This window comes from Labeo rohita, chromosome 10 (genome assembly GCF_022985175.1).
Source record: "Labeo rohita strain BAU-BD-2019 chromosome 10, IGBB_LRoh.1.0, whole genome shotgun sequence".
In the NCBI taxonomy this organism is placed as follows: domain Eukaryota; kingdom Metazoa; phylum Chordata; class Actinopteri; order Cypriniformes; family Cyprinidae; genus Labeo; species Labeo rohita.
Genome location: NC_066878.1, coordinates 19,294,938 through 19,321,931, shown reverse-complemented (window position 1 = coordinate 19,321,931; position 26,994 = coordinate 19,294,938). Strand labels below are relative to the sequence as shown.

The 26,994-nt window shown below is 39.2% G+C and overlaps 1 protein-coding gene across 5 annotated transcripts; it reads left to right on the top strand.

Moving 5' to 3' along the window:
• Nucleotides 1-1,100: 1,100 nt before the first annotated feature.
• On the top strand, nucleotides 1,101-25,617 carry LOC127171918 (CD209 antigen-like protein E). Of its 5 annotated transcripts, none has more exons than XM_051120874.1 (5): nucleotides 1,101-1,310; nucleotides 21,637-21,981; nucleotides 22,048-22,193; nucleotides 22,288-22,397; nucleotides 25,350-25,617. In XM_051120874.1, exons 1-5 carry the CDS (start codon nucleotides 1,196-1,198, stop codon nucleotides 25,453-25,455), a joined length of 822 nt encoding a protein of 273 aa, XP_050976831.1. In that variant the 5' UTR covers nucleotides 1,101-1,195; the 3' UTR covers nucleotides 25,456-25,617. The 5 variants fall into 5 exon arrangements, with proteins under 5 accessions (XP_050976831.1, XP_050976834.1, XP_050976833.1 ...); XM_051120875.1 differs by lacking the exon at nucleotides 1,101-1,310 and adding an exon at nucleotides 19,361-20,343 and having other exon boundaries at nucleotides 22,297-22,397; XM_051120873.1 differs by lacking the exon at nucleotides 1,101-1,310 and adding an exon at nucleotides 19,361-20,343.
• The last annotated feature ends 1,377 nt before the right edge of the window (nucleotides 25,618-26,994 follow it).

Genomic DNA, 26,994 nt, shown 5'->3' with positions numbered 1-26,994 from the left:
TCTTTATTTAAAATTTTAAAGCAGTGGGGTAACAAATTTGCTTACATTTTAAGTGAAGTTACAATATTTATTACCTGGACTAATGGGAAGTTGTTTCAACAAGAGATATTTTGTAAATATAACCAAAAAAAAAAAAAAATTGGCAATGGGGTAACAACATTTTTTTTAGTCGACTCAACAAATCGTTTTTTTTTTTTACTTTGTACTTCTTAAGATATCCTTAAGATCATCTAAGTGTACTCAACTGGGCTATTTTGGGACACCATGAATATAAACTAAAATGTGCTTTTAACATACTATCTCTGTATTTGTGACCCTGGAGTATCACGGGTATATTTGTAGCAATAGCCAACAATACATAATGTGGGTCAAAATTATTGATTTCTATGCAAAAAATCAGAATATTAAGTAAAGATCATGTTCCATGAAGATATTTTGTAAATTTCCTACCATAAATATATCAAGATTTAATTTTTCATTAGTAAAATTAATTGTTAAGAACTTCATTTGGACAACTTTAAAGGTGATTTTCTCAAAAAAAAATTTTTGTCTTTTTGCACCCTCAGATTCCAAATTTTCAAATAATTCTTAGCCAAATATTGTCCTATCCTAACAACCATACATCAATGGAAAGCTTACGGAGTTATATATAAATCTCTTTTGATATATAAAAATTAAAGAAATAAAATAAATAAAAAAACCTGACCCTTATGACTGGTTTTGTGGTCCAGGTTCACATTGATATTTTATATAGGGAGCACATCTGCCAGAGTAGGAGAATTAGTTTGGCTATCAAAAATGTAAATACATTTAAGGTTTTTATGTTTAGTTTTATTAAGTTTCCCAGATCAAACCCCAAAATACAGAAACTCTGGCAACATTTGGACTTAAATCTCCTTACTTAACGTTATAAAACAACTTTAGAAGTGTAAATTATATGATACGATAAAATTGACTCAAGTGTTGAAACTTAACTGCAAAATTGTGTCATACACTTAAAAAAAAAAAAAAAAAAAAAAAAAAAAAACGGAAGGAAAAAAAAAAAACACCCCACATACTTTTGTCACAATCACATGCTTCACATTTTGTGCCATGAAAATTGCATACCGTTATATAGTCTCAGCCTATCTGTAGAAAACAGAACTGAGGAGCAGAGCAGTGCAGGCTAAACAAACTACAACACTGATACAGCGTTATGAAGTTTGACGGTGAGAGATCAGAGACACCTGAATGTATTTATCAAAATGTAGATACTGTAGGACGTCCTGATCTGAGGATCACAGAGAAACAACAGCCACTTCAACACACAGGTAACGTCATTTATCTAATACATTAGAACAGCCAGACAAAACTATTTTAGTATCTTTTAAGAATAAAACAAAGTTCTTAACAGTGTTTGGGGTAAAGCATCACAAGTAATGTAAGTTATGTAATCAAATGACTTTTTAACTAGTAAACACATACTTGTTAATTCACAAGAAAATATCTGAGTTGCTTTTTTAAATAAGTAACAGCAGTTACTTTGTTTGCCTATTTATTGACTGACAGCTCTCCAGTTCTAGACTAAATGTCAACACGCATTAATTCATCTCAAAATTAATAAAAACAATGACATGCAAACTCCTGCAATACTTAAATGTGTTAACACAAATATCTTTTATGTATTTAATCCCATGTTGTTAATCAATGTTTTTGCTGCTGACCTTTAATGATCCAATTCAAGCATATCAAAGGCAAAAACTAGATGAGTAAAGTTTGAGAACAAACTTTAAGTTGGCTTGAGAAAGCCTAATCTGTTTGAAGCAGTTGTAAAAGTATGAAAGCAGCATGCTTTAACATTGCTTACATGATTTAACATGTCGTTAACATGTTTTAGCATAATTAGCTTGTTGCTTGTATTTTTATAGGCTGATTACAATGTTGTTAGCATAATTTGCAAGTTACTAGCATGTTTCTAGTCTGATTAGCATGTTGATAGCATGTTTCGTGCATGATTAGCATGTTACTAGCATACTTCTAACATGATTAGCATGTTACTAGCATGTTGCTAACACGATTAGCATGTTACTAGCATGTTGTTAGCATTTTTCTAATATGATTGGCATGTAACTAGCACATTGCTAGCGTAATTAACATGTTACTGCCATGTTGCTAGCATGATTAGCATGCTACTATCATGTTGTTAGCATGTTTACCATATTGATTAACATGTTGTTAGCATATTTTTAACATCATTAGCATGTTACTAGCATTTTGTTAGCATGCTTCTAGTATTATTGGCATGTTACTAGCACGTTGCTAGCATGTTTTAATGTTGGTAGCATGATTAGCAAATTACTAGCACGTTGCTAGCATGTTTCTATCATGATTAACAAGATACTAGCATGTTGTTAGCATGATTAGCATGTTACTAGCATGTTGCTAACACGATTAGCATGTTACTAGCATGTTGTTAGCATGTTTCTAATATGATTGGCATGTAACTAGCACATTGCTAGCGTAATTAACATATTACTGCCATGTTGCTAGCATGATTAGCATGTTACTATCATGTTGTTAGCATGTTTACCATATTAATTAACATGTTGTTAGCATATTTTTAACATCATTAGCATGTTACTAGCATTTTGTTAGCATGCTTCTAGTATTATTGGCATGTTACTAGCACGTTGCTAGCATGTTTTAATGTTGGTAGCATGATTAGCAAATTACTAGCACATTGCTAGCATGTTTCTATCATGATTAGCAAGATACTAGCATGTTGTTAGCATGATTAGCATGTTACTAGCATGTTTCTATCATGATTAGCAAGATACTAGCATGTTGCTAGCATGATTAGCATGTTGTTAACGTGTTTCTAACAAGATTAGCATGCTGCTACCATGATTAGCAAGTTACTAGCATTTTGTTAGCATGATTAGCATGTTGTTAGCATGATTAGCATGCTACTAGCATGTTGTTAGCATGGTTAGTATGTTACTAGCATGTTGTTAACATGATTAGCAAGTTACTAGTATGTTTGTAGCTTGATTAGCAAGTTACTAGCATGTTAGCATGATTAGTGTGTTACTAGCACGTTGCTAGCATGTTTCTATCATGATTAGCAAGTTACTAGCATTTTGTTAGCATGATTAGCATGTTGTTAGCATGATTAGCATGCTACTAGCATGTTGTTAGCATGGTTAGTATGTTACTAGCATGTTGTTAACATGATTAGCAAGTTACTAGTATGTTGTTAGCATGGTTAGCAAGTTACTAGCATGTTGCTAGCATAATTTAGATAGCTCAATAGATTAGAAATATTAGTAATATTAGAGTGGAAGCTTAAATGAGTCTAAATGGATTAGAAATAGTACATAGAAGTGAAGCTTGATTGAGCCTCAAGGGATTCTGGGAAGTGTTGAAGAGTGTTGCTCATTCGAACATTCCGTCAATGTAAGTCTATGGGATTTTTGGTGGTTTTGATAGTCCGGTTTACGAAAACTGTAAGCCGGATCAGTCTGAAAAGATACAGCACACCGAGTCAGACCAGTCTGAAGGTCTGGGCCGAGTTTGGTGGTTCTAGCTTGAAAGCTCTAGGAGGAGACAGATACCGAAATTTGGCTCAGAAGAAGAAGAATAATAATCTTAAATAGTAGATCAGTAAGTGACTTTCTCAAGACAACTTAATTACTTTAGATAAACATTCATTTGCTTGCTTGCTTGAAGATTGTTCATGCAATACAGAATGGCCACACAGCTAAAAGGTCTGTTTCAGATGTGAATTTGTCAAAATACAACTGGTTTTATATTAAAAATGAACATGCAAGCCTCGCCCAGATAATAAAAAGTGACGTAATGCATTACTTTTCATAAAAAATAACCATGTTTCGCAAGTATGTACTTTTTCAGGAAGTAGCGCTATATTGTAATGCATTCCTTATAAAGTAAATGTTGTCATAATATTGAAGTGTACTTCAATTTAATGTGAAGACACATTTAACCTAATGTCTGTCATCCACAGGAAGTGACAGAAAGCACAGAGCAGCTGAAGTGTGTTTGTGTCTGCTGTGTTTTCTTCTGCTGATTGCTGTAATAGTGCTGTGTGTGTGTTTCACCACTGAGAGACACCAGCTACTAACTCACATCAGTAACCTGACTGAGGAAAGAGAGCAGATAATGGAACACAACAATAACCTGACTCAAGAAAGAGAGCAGATACTTACCAAATATGAGCAGATGCTGAACCGTAACAAAAGGCTGACTAAAGAAAGAGTGCAGATAATGAAAAACAACAGTAACCTGATTGAAGAAAAAAAGCAGTTAAAGAATGACAAGAACCGAGTGTATAGTTGGCTTTCCGAACAAGGTAACTCTCTCATCAATTGCTCTCAAGTATTAAAAATACTTGTTTGATAACCGGTTGTATTTATAGATCAGCAAAGGGAACCCATCAAATGGATGTACTACAACTTCAGTTTTTATTATATTTCATCTGAGAAGAAGAGCTGGATTGACAGCAGACGTGACTGTGAGACTAAAAATTTTTGGATTGGTCTGATAAACACAGAGAAAGGGCGGAAATGGATTAATGGCACCTTAACGCCAAATGAGTAAGAGATCACTAAATATAAAGAAATAGTTTTAAAAAATTACAGTTTACTCAGGCCATTTAAGATGTAGATGAGTTTGTTTCTTCATAAATGTAGCATTACATTGCTTGCTCACCAGTGGATGCTCTGTAGTGAATGGGTGCCGTCAAAATTAGTCCAAACAGCTGATAAAAACTTTACAATAATCCACAAGACTCCAGTACATCAATTGTGAAGTAAAAAGCTGTGTGTTTATAAGAAACAAATCCATTGAGGCTTGATTTGTGCATATTTCTCTCCTAATTCAGATGAGGTGACTTATTCACTGTACTGTAAAAAAAAAAACAAAAAAAAAAAAACAATTTGTTGAGTCAACTTAAAATAATTGACCTTGCTGTTTTAAAATTGTAAGTTCAGTCGATTCAAATAAGTTTAGTCAGCTTGAAATGTTAAGTTGTACTAAGTAACAACTTAAATATTTGAGCTGACTAAACAAAAAATGTGGTTTGTTAAACTTAAAGGCTGGGCTTGTTACCCAGCTGCCTTAAAATTTTAAGTTGAATCAACTCATATACTTAGTACAACTTAACATTTCAAGTTGACTAAACTTATTTGAATTGACTGAACTTAAAATTTTAAAACAGCAAGGTAACAAATTATTTTAAGTTGATTCAACAAATTGTTTTTTTTTTTATAGTGTGGAGAAAACAATATGGGCTATGGAAGCTAAAGTTAAAACAGTCTTTAATAAAAATTTATTACAAACACAGATTTTGCTTCATAAGATCTTAATTGATGGACTGGTGTCTGTGGATTATTGTGATGTTTTTATCAGACATTTGGACTCTAATTTTGACAGCACCCATTCACTGCAGAGGTTCTATTGGTGAGCAAGTGATGTAATGCTACATTTCTCTAAATCTGTTCTTATGAGAAAATGAACCCATTTACATCTTGGATGACCTGTAGATGAGTAAACTTTCATGAAATTGTACTTTTTGGGTGAGCTATTCTTTAACTGATCAATAGAATTTTTAAGGGGCCCAGCACCGAAGGTGCAAAGGCATCTATTGTATCTGTTGCTGTTCTTCCGTGTTTTCCGTTTGTCTCTATGGCAGCCCATTAGCACCGCTTGCAGCAAAGTTGTGAAATTTGGCACACTGATAGAGGACAGTCTCAACATTAACCATAGCAAGCTTAAACTCTAACTGGCTCATGACTAGTCAAATGGACACCAAAATTTAATAGGTCGTAAGATTCATAAGGTCAAGTTTTTTCATTATTTTTGATCTTTTTCAAACTCGTTCTAGACGGTTTGTCTGTTTTTCACAAAATTTGGCTCAGATCATCTGTAGACCATGTTGGCAAAAACTTATGGAATTCAAGTTGATTAGTCAAACCGTTCTCGATTAAGGCATGAATGAATTTGACGAAGAGCACCCAAAAATGGACATGAGGTTATATCTCTGCAATGGTTCGGTGTTTTGACACCAAACTTGGTTTGTGTTATAATAACCATGATCTGAGGCTACCTGCATAGTTTCTGTGCAGCGCCACCTAGTGGTCAGGGGATTTGAAAAATGGCTATTTTTGCTTAAACTTCTAAACAGTTTGGCCAAAAATCACAAAACTGGTCTCTTTAGATTTGGTGCAGCATGTTGAGTCTAACCATGTCAGCCATTTTGGGCGTTGGCAGTTTTATATTTTGTCGTAAAATGATATATTTTACGAACACATTGGCGTATCATTATGAAATTTGGTATGTGTCTTCTGAATAGTTTGGCCAAAAATCACAAAACTGGACTCTTTAGATTTGGTGCAGCATGTTGAGTCTAACCATGTCAGCCATTTTGGGCGTTGGCAGTTTTATATTTTGTCGTAAAATGATATATTTTATGAACACATTGGCGTATCATTATGAAATTCGGTATGTGTCTTCTGAATAGTTTGGCCAAAAATCACAAAACTGGTCTCTTTAGATTTGGTGCAGCATGCTGAGTTGAACCAAACCCAATTTTGCCATGTCAGCCATTTGATTTTGATCTGAATTTTGTCATAAAATGCTGTATTTTACAAACACATCAGTGTATCATTATGAAACTTCGGCACCATGCCCTGATGGTACTCAAAATGTTTCAGAGGAGGGCAAAAGTTAAAATGTTCAAAAAAAGGTAAGAACTTTTGATTAAATTGGCCTATTGTAATGACACTCATCTCAATAAACTCTTTGGGTCATGCCAAGAACATCTATACCAATTTTGCCATAGCTGTAATTCCTCTCCACCTTTTTGAATTATGTTGAAAACCTACTTTTTCAAAGTACTCCTAGACCGCTGGTCCAATTTTCACCAAATTTGACTTCAGACCAGATCTTCAGACCATGCTGGAAAAAATATATGGATTTCGTGTTAGTATATGAACCGCTGATCGTTTAACAGATCAACGAATTTACTGGAATGATGCCAAACTACATCTGAGGCTGTATCTCTGTAAAGCTTTAACATATTGACACCAAACTTGGCATGTTCCATTGTCACCTCCCAATGACATCACCACATTAATTTAGTAACAGCACCACCTACTGGTCAAAAGTGATTCCATTCATTAACCACTAATGATGAAATTTCCAAAATTGCTAATAACTTTTGATTACATTAGACTATTGTAATGAAATTGATATATTCCTTGGATCATGCTGAGACCATAGATACTAATGCCATAGTCAGCCAAACTTCCTGTCCGCCATTTTGATTTGACCTCCTCCTAGGCTGTTTGTCTGATTTTCACCAAATTCGAGTCAGATCATCTTCAGACTGTGCTGACAAAAAGTTATGAACTTCATGTTGATAGACAGAACCGTTTTTGTATAACATCATACGTATCATAAAGAGAGTCATTCAAAATATATTCAAAATATGAATCCTGATGTAAAAATTCTTTGTTTTAGGTCTGGGACTAACAAATGTGCTGCAGTGGGTGCAACGGCGAATTTTTATTTTCCCTGTGATACTACACACCGATGGATCTGTGAGAGGACTTTGAACAATCATTAAATTACTCATTATTAAAACAAATATGTAAATACAGTAAACTAAAGAGCTACACTTATGCTTAGTAATGAATGAGTCATTATGAAAATTGTACTTAAGTAACTTTACATGTTTTATCATTCAAATTTTACATTTTTGTGTCCTTACCAAGATGGATACTATTTAAAAATGGAAACCAGTTCATTATTTTGATTTTAAAGTGTAAATAAATTTACTACGAGCATCTGTGTCAGACTGTTACTACTTTTTTTACCCTTTAATTTTAATTTTAGTTGTATTATTTTGTCATGCTTTTGTCATTTGTATTAGTTTTCTAGTTCAGTGGTCAAAATCTCACTGAAATCTCACTTGCGACTACAACTGAAAAAAGGATTCACGTATTACTTTTAAGTCCTTTTGATGTTGCTCAGACTATCTGTTACTCAGTCACTAAATAGCGTTAATGTTAAAATATCACTGTTATTTTACCGATATTTTTACACAAACAGAAGAGTTTTGCAAGGTTATATTTGGGTACTTTCATGACGTTCCTAAAACGTTGTAATGCCACGCCAGCAGAGGGAGCCCTCACCCCAGTACTGCCTGCATGCTCCCTCTGCTGCTTCTACTGTCACTTCCTGTTTGGCAGTATATAAGGACTCACCATGTGCTTGCACCTCGCGAAGTATTGCCAGTTTCACCTGCCTTACTGAGCGTTTCTATATTTACTCTGTTGGATTACCTGTTGCTACCTTGCTTTGTTTATGGACTCTTGAGTTTACGGATTACCCCTATTGGATTGTTTGCTGTTTCTGGACTGACTTCACGGTATTTGACCCACTGCCTGCTTTATCTCTCTGCTGCTTGGATTACGTTTATGTGTTGTATGCTGTTGGACTGCTTTTCTGGTAATCGACCCTCTGCCTGTTTCCATGTTTATGTGTGCTGTCATTTGTAATAAACTTCCGCAATTGGATTCAAACGCCGCCTCAGCGTCCTCGTTACAGAATACTTCGCCTCCCCTGAATCCAGCGGAAGTTACAGCATACACAACACAACAAATCATGAACCCAGCAGTATCTCGTCTCATCTGCCTTCGTCAAGGTGACAGGACCATAGAGGAGTATGTTGAGGATTTTGTGGACTGTGTCATCTAGTGGATTTTAATGATGTGGCACTAAAGGACTTTTTCGTTTTGGGTTAAACGAGCCCATTAGTTCAGTTCTGCCAGGGGGAAAATTTGTTGGTCACTGGAGAAATATATCGATCATGCCCTGCTCTTAAGCGGATCACCATACACTGTTGGGATTGCGGACGAGGGATCCCCCCGCAATCCCACAGTAGCCCACCACACCACAGCCTGTTCAAGCCACATCCATCAAGCCAAAGCCTGCTCACGCCACGCCTGCCGCTCCAGGGCCTGCTCACGCCACGCCTGCCGCTCCAGGGCCTGCTCACGCCACGCCTGCCGCTCCAGGGCCTGCTCACGCCACGCCTGCCGCTCCAGGGCCTGCTCACGCCACGCCTGCCGCCAGAGTCTGCACTGATCTGAATTTTGTCATAAAATGCTGTATTTTACAAACACATCAGTGTATCATTATGAAACTTCGGCACCATGCCCTGATGGTACTCAAAATGTTTCAGAGGAGGGCAAAAGTTAAAATGTTCAAAAAAGGTAAGAACTTTTGATTAAATTGGCCTATTGTAATGACACTCATCTCAATAAACTCTTTGGGTCATGCCAAGAACATCTATACCAATTTTGCCATAGCTGTAATTCCTCTCCACCATTTTGAATTATGTTGAAAACCTACTTTTTCAAAGTACTCCTAGACCGCTGGTCCAATTTTCACCAAATTTGACTTCAGACCAGATCTTCAGACCATGCTGGAAAAAATATATGGATTTCGTGTTAGTATATGAACCGCTGATCGTTTAACAGATCAACGAATTTACTGGAATGATGCCAAACTACATCTGAGGCTGTATCTCTGTAAAGCTTTAACATATTGACACCAAACTTGGCATGTTCCATTGTCACCTCCCAATGACATCACCACATTAATTTAGTAACAGCACCACCTACTGGTCAAAAGTGATTCCATTCATTAACCACTAATGATGAAATTTCCAAAATTGCTAATAACTTTTGATTACATTAGCCTATTGTAATGAAATTGATATATTCCTTGGATCATGCTGAGACCATAGATACTAATGCCATAGTCAGCCAAACTTCCTGTCCGCCATTTTGATTTGACCTCCTCCTAGGCTGTTTGTCTGATTTTCACCAAATTCGAGTCAGATCATCTTCAGACTGTGCTGACAAAAAGTTATGAACTTCATGTTGATAGACAGAACCGTTTTTGTATAACATCATACGTATCATAAAGAGAGTCATTCAAAATATATTCAAAATATGAATCCTGATGTAAAAATTCTTTGTTTTAGGTCTGGGACTAACAAATGTGCTGCAGTGGGTGCAACGGCGAATTTTTATTTTCCCTGTGATACTACACACCGATGGATCTGTGAGAGGACTTTGAACAATCATTAAATTACTCATTATTAAAACAAATATGTAAATACAGTAAACTAAAGAGCTACACTTATGCTTAGTAATGAATGAGTCATTATGAAAATTGTACTTAAGTAACTTTACATGTTTTATCATTCAAATTTTACATTTTTGTGTCCTTACCAAGATGGATACTATTTAAAAATGGAAACCAGTTCATTATTTTGATTTTAAAGTGTAAATAAATTTACTACGAGCATCTGTGTCAGACTGTTACTACTTTTTTTACCCTTTAATTTTAATTTTAGTTGTATTATTTTGTCATGCTTTTGTCATTTGTATTAGTTTTCTAGTTCAGTGGTCAAAATCTCACTGAAATCTCACTTGCGACTACAACTGAAAAAAAGGATTCACGTATTACTTTTAAGTCCTTTTGATGTTGCTCAGACTATCTGTTACTCAGTCACTAAATAGCGTTAATGTTAAAATATCACTGTTATTTTACCGATATTTTTACACAAACAGAAGAGTTTTGCAAGGTTATATTTGGGTACTTTCATGACGTTCCTAAAACGTTGTAATGCCACGCCAGCAGAGGGAGCCCTCACCCCAGTACTGCCTGCATGCTCCCTCTGCTGCTTCTACTGTCACTTCCTGTTTGGCAGTATATAAGGACTCACCATGTGCTTGCACCTCGCGAAGTATTGCCAGTTTCACCTGCCTTACTGAGCGTTTCTATATTTACTCTGTTGGATTACCTGTTGCTACCTTGCTTTGTTTATGGACTCTTGAGTTTACGGATTACCCCTATTGGATTGTTTGCTGTTTCTGGACTGACTTCACGGTATTTGACCCACTGCCTGCTTTATCTCTCTGCTGCTTGGATTACGTTTATGTGTTGTATGCTGTTGGACTGCTTTTCTGGTAATCGACCCTCTGCCTGTTTCCATGTTTATGTGTGCTGTCATTTGTAATAAACTTCCGCAATTGGATTCAAACGCCGCCTCAGCGTCCTCGTTACAGAATACTTCGCCTCCCCTGAATCCAGCGGAAGTTACAGCATACACAACACAACAAATCATGAACCCAGCAGTATCTCGTCTCATCTGCCTTCGTCAAGGTGACAGGACCATAGAGGAGTATGTTGAGGATTTTTGTGGACTGTGTCATCTAGTGGATTTTAATGATGTGGCACTAAAGGACTTTTTTCGTTTTGGGTTAAACGAGCCCATTAGTTCAGTTCTGCCAGGGGGGAAAATTTGTTGGTCACTGGAGAAATATATCGATCATGCCCTGCTCTTAAGCGGATCACCATACACTGTTGGGATTGCGGACGAGGGACCCCGCAATCCCACAGTAACCACCACACCACAGCCTGTTCAAGCCACATCCATCAAGCCAAAGCCTGCTCACGCCACGCCTGCCGCTCCAGGGCCTGCTCACGCCACGCCTGCCGCTCCAGGGCCTGCTCACGCCACGCCTGCCGCTCCAGGGCCTGCTCACGCCACGCCTGCCGCTCCAGGGCCTGCTCACGCCACGCCTGCCGCTCCAGGGCCTGCTCACGCCACGCCTGCCGCTCCAGGGCCTGCTCACGCCACGCCTGCCGCTCCAGGGCCTGCTCACGCCACGCCTGCCGCTCCAGGGCCTGCTCACGCCACGCCTGCCGCCACGCCAGAGTCTGCACGCAAGATGGCTGCCGCCACGCCAGAGTCTGCACGCAAGATGGCTGCCGCCACGCCAGAGTCTGCACGCAAGATGGCTGCCGCCACGCCAGAGTCTGCACGCAAGATGGCTGCCGCCACGCCAGAGTCTGCACGCAAGATGGCTGCCGCCACGCCAGAGTCTGCACGCAAGATGGCTGCCGCCACGCCAGAGTCTGCACGCAAGATGGCTGCCGCCACGCCAGAGTCTGCACGCAAGATGGCTGCCGCCACGCCAGAGTCTGCACGCAAGATGGCTGCCGCCACGCCAGAGTCCGCACGCAAGATGGCTGCCGCCACGCCAGAGTCTGTCCACAAGATGGCCGCCATCCCAGAGCCAGTCCACAAGATGGCCGCCATCCCCAAACCTGTTCACAGGATGGCCGCCATTCCAGAGCCAGTTCACAAGATGGCCGCCATCCCAGAGCCACTCAACAAGATGGTCGCTGTCTCCAAGCCACGCCACCTGATGGCTCACGTACTGGACTCGCCCCTCATGGCCGTAAGGGCAGCTAAAATGGCAGCTACCCTTGATTCCAGTCAAGTCAAGCTACAGCTGCTGCTCCAAAGTCCAAGGCTTCCAAGTCAAGTCCAGTTCCAGAGTCAAGTAAAGTCACAGCTGCCACCCCCGAGCCCAGCAAAGTTGCAGCTGTGTCTCCTGTGTCAAATCAAGCTACAGCAGCTGCTCCAAAGTCCAAGGCTGTCAAGTCCAGTTCCAGGGTCAAGTCTAGCTACAGAGCCCGGTCACGCAACAGAGCCCGGTCAAGCAACAGAGAGTCAAGTCAAGCAACAGAGAGTCAAGTCAAGCAACAGAGAGTCAAGTCAAGCAACAGAGAGTCAAGTCAAGCAACAGAGTCAAGCAAGGCCACAGCTGTGCCCCACGAGTCAAGCCAAGTCACAGCTGTGCCCCACGAGTCAAGCCAAGTCACAGCTGTGCCCCACGAGTCAAGCCAAGTCACAGCTGTGCCCCACGAGTCAAGCCAAGTCACAGCTGTGCCCCACGAGTCAAGCCAAGTCACAGCTGTCGTTCCTGAGCCAAGCCATGTCGTTCCTGAGCCAAGCCATGTCGTTCCTGAGTCAAGTTACGTTGCAGCTGTGTTTCCCGAGTCAAGTCAAGTTTCCAAGTCAAGTTACAGCTGCGTTTCCTGAGTCAAGTCAAGTTTCCGAGTCCAGTCAGGTCACGGCTGTTGTTCCACAGTCAAGTCAAGCTGCAGCTGTTGTTCCAGCGTCAAGTCACGTTAAAGCTGTGTTTCCTGTGTCAAGTCAGGTCAGAGCTGCTCTTCCGAAGTCCAGTCAAGTTACAGCTATTGCTCCTGAGTCAAGTAATGCTATATCTGTAGCCCTCAAGTCAAGCAAAGTCACAGCCGTGGTTCCTGAGTCAAGCAAAGTCACAGTTGATCTTCATGAGCCAAGTCAAGTTGCTGCTGTTATTCCCGAACCAAGTCAAGCCACAGCTAATCTCCCTGAACCAAGCCACACCACAGTTGATCTCCATGAACCAAGTCAGGTTACTGCTGTTGCTCCTGAGTCAAGTCCGGCCACGGCAGGCCTCCCTGAGTCAAGTCATAAAACTGTTATTCTACCAGAATCTCACCAGGTCCCCTCTGACCTTCTCAAGCCACCTCACGTATCAGCTGACCCCGCAGAGCCCACGCAGAGCCCACGCTCCCAAGCCACGCAGAGCCCATGCTCCCAAGCCACGCAGAGCCCACGCTCCCAAGCCACAAGCCCATATCATCAGCACCCTCAAGGTCAACAGACACCCCATTATCTGCTGTGCTGCCTGTAATGGCCGTAGCCATCTTCAGTGTGTGGGCTGCACACTGTGCTCCCGAGGCCTCGCCTGTCCACGAGTCTGCTCCCGAGGCCTCGCCTGTCCACGAATCTACGCCAGAGGCCTCTTCTGTCAAAGAGTCTGCGCCAGTGCCCCCAGAAGCAGCAGCTCTGGCTGCAGAACCTCCTAAAGGGGCGGCGTTTCCCCAAGGACTCTCTGCCTGTCCTGTCACGGCCATGAAGGCCATTTATAACTTCCCTGCCACACCTGCCCAAGCATCTGCGCCCATGCCCCCAGAGGTGTCAGCGCAAGCTGTAGATCCTCCTATGGGGGCGGCGTCCCAGGATGAACTCTCTGCCTGCCAGGTCGCAATCAAGAAGACCCATATGAAACTCTCTGCCTGTCATGCCACGGCCAAGAAAATCATGCATGAACACACCGCTATGCATGTCATTAGTCCCACTGTGGATATCTCTGCTCCTGTTTGCTCTGCCTGTTCTGCCTGCCCTGCAATGGCTCCCTGTTATGCCTGCTCTGCCTGCCTCGCCATGGCTCCCTGTTATGCCTGCTCTGCCTGCCTCGCCATGGCTTCCTGTTCTGCCTGCTCTGCCTGCTGCGCCACGGCTTCCTGTTCTGCCTGCTCTGCCTGCCCCACCATGGTCCCCTACTCTGCCATTGCTCCACGGCCCAGGCCCTCCAGTACTACACGGTCTGCCACAGCTCCACGGCCCAGGTCCTCCAGTACTTCACAATCTGCTACTGCTCCACGGCCCAGGTCCTCCAAGGTTCCACTGTCTGCCACAGCTTCACGGCCCAGGCCCTCCAGTACTTCACGGTCTGCTACTGCTCCACGGCCCAGGTCCTCCAAGGTTCCACCGTCTGTCACAGCTCCACGGCCCAGGTCCTCCAGTGCTTCACTGTCTGTCCCTGCTCCACGATCCAGGCCCACCTGCTCTACATGGACCTGGCCCTCCGTCCCACCCCCTGTTTTGCCTCTGTTCCCCCACCCACCTGGACTGTTGTTGTTTTGAGCGCCAGGAGTCGCTCCTAGGGGGGGGGGATTCTGTAATGCCACGCCAGCAGAGGGAGCCCTCACCCCAGTACTGCCTGCATGCTCCCTCTGCTGCTTCTACTGTCATTTCCTGTTTGGCAGTATATAAGGACTCACCATGTGCTTGCACCTCGCGAAGTATTGCCAGTTTCACCTGCCTTACCGAGTGTTTCTATATTTACTCTGTTGGATTACCTGTTGCTACCTTGCTTTGTTTATGGACTCTTGAGTTTACGGAATACCCCTATTGGATTGTTTGCTGTTTCTGGACTGACTTCACGGTATTTGACCCACTGCCTGCTTTATCTCTCTGCTGCTTGGATTACGTTTATGTGTTGTATGCTGTTGGACTGCTTTTCTGGTAATCGACCCTCTGCCTGTTTCCACGTTTATGTGTGCTGTCATTTGTAATAAACTTCCGCAATTGGATTCAAACGCCGCCTCAGCGTCCTCGTTACAAACGTCCTATTCCAACGTGTGTATTACGTTATTTTAACACCTGAATAAAACGTCCCTCGAAAGTTCATGATTAAATTCATGATTATATTAATCTCATATTCAAAATAAGACAATTCACAAAAGAGTACTAAAACATTTATTGACACATTAAATACATCTGTCAAGTAAAAAACACTTTCCTGATCACAAATTAAGCCTGCATTTGATTAAACATACTGTAAAAACAGTAAAATTATAAAATATAACTATGTTTTCTATATAAATACGTTGTGAAAGGTAATTTATTCATGTGAACTACATTTTCATTGTAATTACTCCAGTATTCAGTGTCACATGACCCTTCAGAAAACATTTTTAATATGATTTGCTGCTCAAAAAATATTTCTGATTATAATCAATGTGGAAAACAGCTGTGCTGCCCAGTATTTTTTGTGGAAACCATATTTTCAGTATTCTTCAAATAGAACTTTCAAAGGAGCAGTATTTATTTGAAACTGATTTTTCAAAACAGTAATCTTTGAAATACTGAAAATGTTTATAACACAGGACAATGACCAATTCTAACCACATCAGAACACATCTGCTATCAAAATGCTAATTTTGCCATTAATTACTTACTCTCATGTCACTCCAAACCTAAAAGAAACTTTTATGCAGAATGCAAATAAAGATATTTTTAACAGGTGAATGAATGAATGATCGCATTTATATAGCGCTTTCATTGTGTATTGCTATACACCCAAAGCGCTTTACAATCATATGGGGGGGATCTCTCCTCAACCACCACCAGTGTGCAGCATCCACTTGGATGATGCGTGTCTTGTGTATGCAAAAAATAGCAGCAACAACAACAAAATTACGTCTTTATTCATACATTAGGTATCTCCAACGCATTTTCACAAAAGCACCATAAGATTTTTTTTTATGTGTGAATAAAAATGCAATGTTTTTTGTGCATATAAACCATTCACATCACTTCATAAAATTAAGGTTAAACAACTGGAGTCACATAGATTACTTTAATGTTGTCTTTACTTTTCTGAGGCTCGAAAGTGGTAGTTGCATAAACTGTGAAATAGAGGGACAGAAATTTCTCAGATTTCATTAAAAAGATCTACATTTATGTTTCAAAGATGACCAAAGTTTTACAGGTTTAGAAAGACATGGAAGGTGAGTGCTGAAAATTCTTGGTTTAACCTAACACATTAGTTAAACAGTTCCCTCAGGGGCATCAGTAGCTCTCTGCCTGATCTCTGGTTCTTCTGCTCCTTCCACCATCCCAATCCTGGATTTTTGAGCCACGACAAAAGTTTCCACTTTAGATGCTTTAGCCTGGCTGCTTTTTCTCCAGCATCTAAAAATGAGAAAGAAAACAAGAACTAAAATGTAAATGTTAAAAACAAACAAACAAAAGAGTGGGAACTGACTTACAGCATGAGAACAATTTTCTAGAATTTTCAACAGTTTTATGTCACTTCCTATTTATGCATCGCAAATGTGGTATAATTAAAATTACTATGCAAGTACTAAAAAAAAATTCAGCTGCTGAAATGTTAAATGGACAGTACATAAGAACTGTACTGAAACAGTGTTCCCTAAAATGGTTATAAAAGCTTAAACATATATAAATACTGAGAATGTGTTTGACATTAAAAAAAAAAAAGACTTACACAGCAAAAGATGCAGTGACCTGTGGCTGAATGGACTTTGGTTTTATTTAGCTGTGACTGACACACAAACAAAAGGGAATAGAAGATTATAACATCACTGAATATGAGTCAAATATTGCATATTTCTGTTCAAATGAAAGTGTAATTATTCTTCATGAGTGATTATTAACTAATTAGTGTGTCAGGGGTTCTTCTCAACTCTGGCCCTCAAAGTCCACTGCCATACAGAGGGTGCGTCTCAATCACCTTAATAGTTTGCTAGGTTGTGAATTGATAAATTGTGTTCACAAATTCAGACATTAATAAGGACAGTAGGTTACTACACACTGATGACTATTTCCATCCTCACTGTACAGCATCACTACTGATATTTACACACAGCGTTAAAATGAATATCTCTTATAATGCTATTTACAGTACATTATGATAAATACTTTGTTACATGAATGTGCAAGATTTTAGCCATAAATAAATTATAAATGTTTGCTAGATTAGACATTACCTGTCTAGAGATGTATGTTTATGCTGAAATATGATATAGGTTTGTGTTTTAAAATCGGTCACGTCATTTTGTAGTGAATTATCTCTTAAGTTTTGAGCTTCAGAACTTCCTATAAGCGAACGTAGTGAGCATCAACGCTTCCTGGTTTTCACAGCTATTTAGGGAGCACACATTTCAGTGCACAGTAAAAATTTTGTGATTAAGGGACCCCTTAAAGGGGAAGTCCACTTCCAAAACAAAGATTCACAGATAACGTACTCACCCCCTTGTCATCCAAGATGTTCATGTCTTTCTTTCTTCAGTCGTTATGTTTTTTGAGGAAAACATTTCTGCCTTTTTCTCCATATAATGGACTGATTTGGTGCCCCGATTTTTAAATTCCATAATGCAGTTTAAATGCAGCTTCAATCGATCCCAAATGTGGTTGTAAATGAATCCAGCCGAGGAAGAAGGGTCTTATCTAGCAAACCAATCAGTTATTTTCATTAAAAGAATACATATATAAATATAATTTTTTTTAATCTCAAACGCTCGTCTTGTCTCACTCTGCCTGAACTTTGTGTATTCTGGTTCAAGACAATTAGGTTATGTCGAAAAACTCCTACTGTATTTTCTCCCTCAACTTGAAAAATCATTTCAAAATTATCCTACATCACAGCAGAAGTACTGACACAGTCTTTGCAAAGTGAACATGCAAAGAAGATCAAACACCCTTAACAAAAAAGGTAAAACAGTGATATAGGACGATTTTGAAGTTGAGGGAGAACATGAGATGGGAGTTTTTCGACATACCCTAACTGTCATGAACTGGAACAAAAACAGAGGTCATGATGAGCAAGACAAGACGAGCCTTAGAAATTAAAAAGTATGTAAATTGTATTGTTTTTATTAAAATAACAGATCATTATGCTAGATAAGACCCTTCTTCCTCGGCTGGGATCGTTTGAAGCCGCATTTAAACTGCATTTTGAAAGTTCAAACTCGGGGCACTATATCAGTCCATTATATGGAGAAAAATGCTGAAATATTTTCCTCAAAAAAACATAATTTCTTTACGACTGAAGAAAGAAAGACATGAACATCTTGGATGAAAAGGGGGTGTACATTATTTGTAAATTGTTGTTCTGGAAGTGTAGTTCTCCTTTAATCACTGACTAATGATCAAGGGACCTGAGAGATACACACCCATAGTTTAGGTAAATGTATAGTTAAACTGAACACCTTGATTAGTTTGTTCAGGTGCACTGGACTAGTTTGGAGCAAAGCGCATGTAAGTGGACCTCCAGAGACAATATTGAGATCTCCTGAAATTATGTTCTAAACATGACAATTCAGAGAGGCAGGATGACTGCTAGATTGATGTCTTACAACTCCGGCTTCCAGTCCTGGGCATTGAGGACCAAAGTTCTGCAGAGTTTGTCTGTCTACACTGCTCCGCATCGTGACTGAAAGAAAATATCTCTCTGAGTAAAAATTCAGGAGAGCACAACACAGAAATACCACTGTGAGAAGGTGCACACAACATATTAATGTGGCCATAATTATTATACATAATGTAAATGAGGTAAAACACTTACTTTCTGTGTTTTCCTTGATAAAACCAACTGCCCTGTCTGCTCCGCATCGCGAGTGAAAGGAAATAAGGTTAACTCTCCGAGAAAAAGTTTAGGGGTAAGTTAACATTAGTTGCACAGCGCTCTGGTTTGTTCCACATCGCGAGTGGGATTTTTGGGCTAAATTAGGACTAAATCCGATGGACCAAACAACGACCAATTTTCAACGCCGATTTTTGGGCTAAAAGAAGTCCATGAGGGGACGACTTGATTTAGCCCAAAAAACGACGTTCAAATGACGTCTGGTGCTGGGTGGGTACATAGTCATTTATTTAATAGTCGGGGAATTCAGATAACTGCTTTTCAATCAGTTATAAACAGGCCTAGAAAGCAATACATGCAGTTGCTAAAATTCATTTTAGGCATAAATATATAAACTTGATTTGCAATTCCTAATTTACACTCAGAGGGCCGCTGTTCGCCGACAAAGGGAGGAGAAACTGTATTTTACAGACTCACCCCCAGCATCACATCAGAGAGAAAGAAAAGCTGCAGTCTCAGAAATTATTTTATTCTTCGTTGAGTAAATCCATCATTCAATTTCAGTACATTTTCATTTCATTTTATAGGTTTAAAGGATACATTGATAGATTGTTGTTTCATAATCGATCATCGGTGCAACTGAGACAATGCCTGATGCAAGGAAAAGACGCTCGATGTTGTTTTTGACTCTTCTGGTTCAAATAGCGCAAGGACTGGTCAGTTACTCCATTCCTGAAGAGATGGCAAAAGGATCGGTAGTGGGAAATACTGCGCAGGATTTGGCTTGAATTTACAACGACTGAAATCAGGAAAAGCGAGAATTTATACAAGAGACAGTACGGAATACTTTAGTTTTTTCCCCACCTGGGATATATTTGTATGATGAAAATAAGGAGTGACAGGGAGCACATCTGCCAGAGTAGGAGAATTATTTTGGCTATCAGAAATGTAATTAAATTTAAGGTTTTTATGTTGTGTAGTTTTATTAAGTTTCCCAGATCAAACCCCAAAATACAGAAACTCTGGCAACATTTGGACTTAAATCTACTTACTTAATGTTATAAAACAATTTTAGAAGTGTAAAGTATATGATAGGATAAAATTGCATACTCAAGTGTTGAAACTTAACTAGAAAATTGCCATAAACTAAAAAAAAAAAAAACAGAAGCAAAGACCAAAAAAAAAATAAATAAAAAAATAAAAAAATAAAAATAAAACACCCCACAAACTTTTGTCACAATCACGTGCTTCACAGTTTGTGCCCTGAATACCACTATATAGTCTCAACCTATCTGTAAAAAGCAGAACTGAGGAGCAGAGCAGTGCAGGCTAAACAAACTACAACACTGATACAGCGTTATGAAGTTTGACGGTGAGAGATCAGAGACACCTGAATGTATTTATCAAAATGTAGATACTGTAGGACGTCCTGATCTGAGGATCACAGAGAAACAACAGCCACTTCAACACACAGGTAATGTCATTTATCTAATACATTAGAACAGCCAGACAAAACTATTTTAGTATCTTTTAAGTATAAAACTAAGTTCTTAGCCGCGTTGGGGGTAAAGCATCACAAGTAACGCAATGTAATCAAATGACTTTTTAACTAGTAAAGTAACACTACGTTAATTTACAAGAAAATATCTGAGTTGCTTTTTTAAAGGGGTCATCGGATGCTGTTCACATTTACATGTTATGTAATTATATTTTAACACACATTAATGTGTATTAACAGTGTATGTACAAATCTACCCTATAATGATAAAAATCCATGCAGTGGTTTTTAATTAATCTGTAAAAATAATATTCCCTTTTTCAAATCGAGCCATTCTCAGATGCCTGTTGTTGTGCCGTCACACCGACAAAGGCCGCTCGCACAATAGTTGATTGACATGAGCGTCTTACCTAAGATCAGCTGTAACAGTCCGACCTCCATTGGTGCCGGAGCAGGGATGTAAGTTAGTCAAGAATATCTCCGATTGAGCGATTGAGGTGTTGTGTTGCTGGATGTAATAATGAACATAGTGGTCGTCATTTACTCCCGACATTGTTTGTTTGGAATGCGCCTCCTGATTTACATATATCCGTCTATGTTTATCAACTTGTGGAAAATGGGCATCCGATGACCCCTTTAAATATGTAACGGCAGTTACCTTGTTTTATGGACTGACAGCTCTCTTGTCTGCATGTTAAGAGAAATCGGGAACATGATGCTTACTGCTTAGACTAAATATCAACATGCATTAATTCATCTCACAAAAACAGATTCACTACATCTCAAAATGAATAAAAACAATGAAATGCAAACTCCTGCAATACTTAAATGTGTTAACATAAATAGCCTTTATGTATTTAATCTCATTTTATTAATCAGCGTCTTTGCTGCTGACCTTTAATGATCCAATTCAACCATACCAAAGGCAAAAATTACTTTAGATAAACATTCATTCATTCATTTGCTTGCTTGCTTGAAGATTGTTCATGCAATTCAGAATAGCCGCACAGCTAAAAGTTTCAGATGTGAATTTGCCAAAATACAACTGTTTTTATATTAAAAATGAACATGCAAGCCTCGCCCAGATAATAAAAAGTAACGTAATGCATTACTTTTCATAAAAAATAACAAAGTTACGCAATTATTTACTTTTTCAGGAAGTAGCGCAATATTGTAATGCATTCCTTATAAAGTAAATGTTATCATAATATTGAAGTGTACTTCAATTTAATGTGAAGACACATTTAACCTAATGTCTGTCATCCACAGGAAGTGACAGAAAGCACAGAGCAGCTGAAGTGTGTTTGTGTCTGCTGTGTTTTCTTCTGCTGATTGCTGTAATAGTGCTGTGTGTGTGTTTCACCACCGAGAGACACCAGCTACTAACTCACATCAGTAACCTGACTGAGGAAAGAGAGCAGATAATGGAACACAACAATAACCTGACTCAAGAAAGAGAGCAGATACTTACCAAATATGAGCAGATGCTGAACCGTAACAAAAGGCTGACTAAAGAAAGAGTGCAGATAATGAAAAACAACAGTAACCTGATTGAAGAAAAAAAGCAGTTAAAGAATGACAAGAACCGAGTGTATAGTTGGCTTTCCGAACAAGGTAACTCTCTCATCAATTGCTCTCAAGTATTAAAAATACTTGTTTGATAACCGGTTGTATTTATAGATCAGCAAAGGGAACCCATCAAATGGATGTACTACAACTTCAGTTTTTATTATATTTCATCTGAGAAGAAGAGCTGGATTGACAGCAGACGTGACTGTCAACAGAGGGGAGCAGATCTGGCGATCTTAAACAAAGACAACGAACAAGTGAGTGACAAAGAAAAGATTTTGTGTGTTTATTCATATACTGTAAATGTTTGACATGCTGTATGGACTTAAAGAATCTTCTGCTGTTATTTAGTCATTTCAGAAGTTTTTGCAGAAGGTTGCTGAGACTGAAAATTTTTGGATTGGTCTGATAAACACAGAGAAAGGGTGGAAATGGATTAATGGCACCTTAACGCCAAATGGGTAAGAGATCACTAAATATAAAGAAATAGTTTTAAAAAATTACAGTTTACTCATTACCCATTTAAGATGTAGATGAGTTTGTTTCTTCATAAATGCAGCATTACATCGCTTGCTCACCAGTGGATGCTCTGTAGTGAATGGGTGCCGTCAAAATATTTCTGTGGATTATTGTGATGTTTTATCAGACTCTCATTTTGACAGCACCCATTTACTGCAGAGGTTCTATTGGTGAACAAGTGATGTAATGCTACAAATTTTTTTAAATCTGTTCTTATGAGAAAACAAACTCATCTACATCTTGGATGACCTGTAGGTGATTAAACTTTCATGAAATCATCATTTTTGGGTGAACTATTTTTTAACTGATTGACAGAATTTTTTTAGGGGCCCAGCACCGAAGGTGCGAAGGCATCTATTGTATCCGTTGGCATTCCTATTCTTCTTCTTCTTCAGTGTCTTCTGCTCGACTCTATGGCAGCCCTTGTGGAAAGTTATGAAATTTGGCACACTAATAAAGGACAGTCTCAACATTAACCATAGCAAGTTTGGAGGCTCTAACTCAAACTCTCTAGCGCCACCACTTGTCCAAATTTTCACTCATGTTTATGCTAATAACATTTGAACCGTAAAGTCTAGAAGGAAAATTATTTTTTCCTCCTTGGCTTATGACTAGTCAAATGAACACCAAAATTTAATAGGTCATAAGATTCGTAAAGTCAAGTTTTTTTCAAACTCGTTCTGGATGGTTTGTCTGTTTTTCACAAAATTTGGCTCAGATCATCTATAGACCATGCTGGCAAAAACTTATGGAATTCAAGTTGATTAGTCAAACCGTTCTCGATTAAGGCATGAATGAATTTGACGAAGAGCACCCAAAAATGGATATGAAGCGATGTCTCCACAACGGTTCGGTGTATTGACACCAAACTTGGTGTGTGTTATAATAACCATGACGTGAGGCTAACTGCACAGTTTCTGTGCAGTGCCACCTAGTGGTCAGGAGATATGAAAAATTGCTATTTTTGCTTATAACTTCTAAATGGTTTGGCCAAAAATCACAAAACTGGTCTCTTTAGATTCAGTGCGGCATGCTGGAAAAAAGATATGGATTTTGTGTCAGTATATGAACCAGTTAATGTTTAAAGGGGTCATCGGATGCCCATTTTTCCACAAGTTGATATGATTCTTTAGGGTCTTAATGAAAAGTCTATAATATACTTTGGTTAAAAATTCTCAATGGTTGTGTAAAACCTTGCCAAAATCAGCTCTGCAAAAATCATCTCATTCTGGTCGAGGCTGCTTTAAATGCAAATGAGCTCTGCTCGCCCCGCCCCTCTCTTCTGTCTGTGGAGTGACAAGCCTGTTTACTTTAGCCACATTTGGCCGTGTTTAGCTGCTAAACTTGCTAACTAGCACATTATTAGGAAAGGCGTTCACAAAGATTCATAAAAAAAACCCTTATACTGTTACGAATCTAGTCGGTGAGCTGCAGACCGCTCACCACCAGACGTCGCTCTCGCCTTTTTGTCACGCACGGACTGTCACACTACACCCCGGACTACACTCCCCATCAGCCATTGCACTTCACCCCCGTCCAATCAGAGACAGTATAAATACCCCGGTCTTCCTGTCACTCTTCGCCGAGTATCGAATTGTGTTCATCATTCATACAAAGCGTTTTTCCTTGTTAGTCTGTGTCTAGTTTCCTTGTTTTTGTCCATTCGGAACTCTCGCCTGTCTGACCACTCTTTTGCCTAGCCCTTTACGGATCACGTTCGCCGCTGTATCGACCCTCGCCTGCTATATGGACTATTCTTCACCTTGCTGTCCAAATACCTGTTTGCCGTTGTTTGACCCTGCCTGCCTGACCATGTCTATGTCACGTCCCTTCAATAAAAGTATGCAGATGGATCCGCTCGTCTCTCGTCTCGTTCCCACTGTGACATATACTCACTTCTGCTGTAAGTGAAGCTGGATCACGAATGATTAGTGCGAACATAGACGGATATATGTAGATCAGGAGGTGCATTCCCGTCACAAACATAATCCACTGCATCTTCAGCGGCTCAGATGACGGGAGTAAATGACGACCACTATGTTCATTATTACATCCAGCAACACAACACCTCAATCACTCAATTCTTGTCTAACTTACATCCCTGCTCCGGCATCAAAACATGGAGGTCGGACTGTTACAGCTGATCTGAGGTAAGACACTCATGTCAATCAACTATCGTGGGAGCGGCCTCTGTTGGTGTGACGTCACAACAACAGGCATCTGAGAATGGCTCGATTTGAAAAAGGGGATATTATTTTTACAGATTAACTAAAAACCACTGCATGGATTTTTATCATCATAGGGCAGATTTGTACATACACTACTAATACACATTAATGTTCAAACAAAAAGTGAACTTAGCATCCGATGACCCCTTTAACGCATTAACAAATTTGCTGGAATTATGCCAATATACGTCTGAGCCTGTATCTCTGTAATGCTTTAACATATTGACATCAAACTTTGCATGTTCTATTGTCACCTCACACTGATATCACCACATTAATTTAGTAACAGCACCACCTATTGGTCAAAAGTGATAAACCATTCATTAACCACTAATGATGAAATTTCCAAAATTGCTAATAACTTTTGATTACATTAGACTATTGTAATGAAACTGATATGTTCCTTGGATCATGCTGAGACCATAGATACTAATGCCATAGTCAGCCAAACATCCTGTCCGCCATTTTTATTTGACCTCCTCCTAGGCTGTTTGTCTGATTTTCACCAAATTCGAGTCAGATCATCTTCAGACTGTGCTGACAAAAAGTTATGAACTTCATGTTGATAGACAGAACCGTTTTTGTATAACATCATACGTATCATAAAGAGAGTCATTCAAAATATATTCAAAATATGAATCCTGATGTAAAAATCCTTTGTTTTAGGTCTGGGAATAACAACTGCGGTGCAGTGGGTGCAACAGCAAATTTTCGTTTTTCCTGTGATACTACACACCGATGGATCTGTGAGAGAACTTTGAACAATCATTAAATTACTCATTATTAAAACAAATATGTAAATACAGTAAACTAAAGAGCTACACTTATGCTTAATAATGAATGAGTCATTATGAAAATTGTACTCAAGTAACTTTACATTTTACCATTTTAATTTTATATTTTTGTGTCCTTACCAAGATGGATACTATTTAAAAATGGAAACCAATTCATTTATTTTGATTTTAAAGTGTAAATAAATTTACTACGAGCATCTGTGTCAGACTGTTCCTACTTTTTTTACCCATCATTTTAATTTTATTTGTATTATTTTGTCATGCTTTTGTCATTTGTAATAGTTTTTCTTAAATATATGTTTACCTTTAATTTTTTAGTTATTTATTTCTTTTTTAGTTTTTCAGCTTTAGTAATTAGTAATTTCATATTTATATTTTGTTTTATTTGAGCTTCATTTAAATTTTGTGTTAGTTAACAGTAACAACACTAGGCCAAAGCTATTAGATCTTTACATGTGACAAATGTTTTTATGTTGCATAGTAACATAAAAACGTTTTCGTAAGTTTTGCTTATGCTGTCCCCTCCCTGAATAGAAGTATATGAGGAAGACCTCAGCCATCTGTTGGCAGCACATTATCGCTGATCCTTTATTGGTGTAGAAGTACAGCACGTTGCTGTGAGAGAAAAGACAGTGATCACTGCTCATCTCCTGCAAAGTGTTAGGTCTGTTAGCTCTGCAAAGCTGCATCAGTTTGTTCAGAAGAAATACTTCCTGTCCTTTACACACACATACAAGCATGGCGTGAAATCCTGGGGCTTGATGAGCATTTCTGCATTTTAAAGAATCTGTTGTGCAATGGAAAGGTCGTTATGGATGTTTGGCTTTTCATAGAACAGATTCCAATAAAGAATTCAAAAAAAGTGTTCCTATTCTTCGGGAACTCCTATAAACTATGAACTTAATTTTTATCCTTTAGTCTTTCATAAGGATTTACAATCCTAGCTCATCCTCACATTTAGAATCAAAATCTCCTTTGTGGCCTTTCTGTAGAATCTACCTTAATTTCCTCTTAACACATGAAACACCAGCAAGGCAAAATGTACCCACAGGTGTCTCGTCAGGACGAGGATGGAGCTCCGCCGTGTGGTCGGTGGGTCTCAGTGTTGCACTGGGATTGACCCCATTCACATACTCACCTTCTCCCTCTGCTTTCTCTCCATGAGATAGTCGCTGTCCCATAATAAGGTGACCAGATTTCTGAAATGAAAGCCGGGAACATTATCCTAGTTCAGTGGTCAAAATCTCACTGAAATCTCACTTGCGACTATCTACGAATTAAAAAAACGGGGACAAAATGTTTTTGTTTTTAATTGTTGTGATGTCTATATATTAATTTCATAATTGATCATTCCTGTGATGTTTTTCCTTGGGAGTGAATGGCTGTGATATTTCAGTGATTCTGTCACGTCGCACTGTCAGTGTATTTGTGGGTTGTTTTGAACACCCTGGTGAAAAAAACAGCATATGCTGGTTAGGTATGTTTTGATGCTGGTTTATGCTGGTCATGTTGCTGGT

Bases quoted from the DNA above. Each gene is read 5' to 3' on its own strand.
- LOC127171918 (XM_051120874.1), top strand. From the start codon at position 1,196: ATGAAGTTTGACGGTGAGAGATCAGAGACACCTGAATGTATTTATCAA. The intron at 1,311-21,636 runs GTAACGTCATTT...TGTCATCCACAG, and splicing joins ACAGCCACTTCAACACACAG to GAAGTGACAGAAAGCACAGA. The intron at 21,982-22,047 runs GTAACTCTCTCA...TTGTATTTATAG, and splicing joins TAGTTGGCTTTCCGAACAAG to ATCAGCAAAGGGAACCCATC.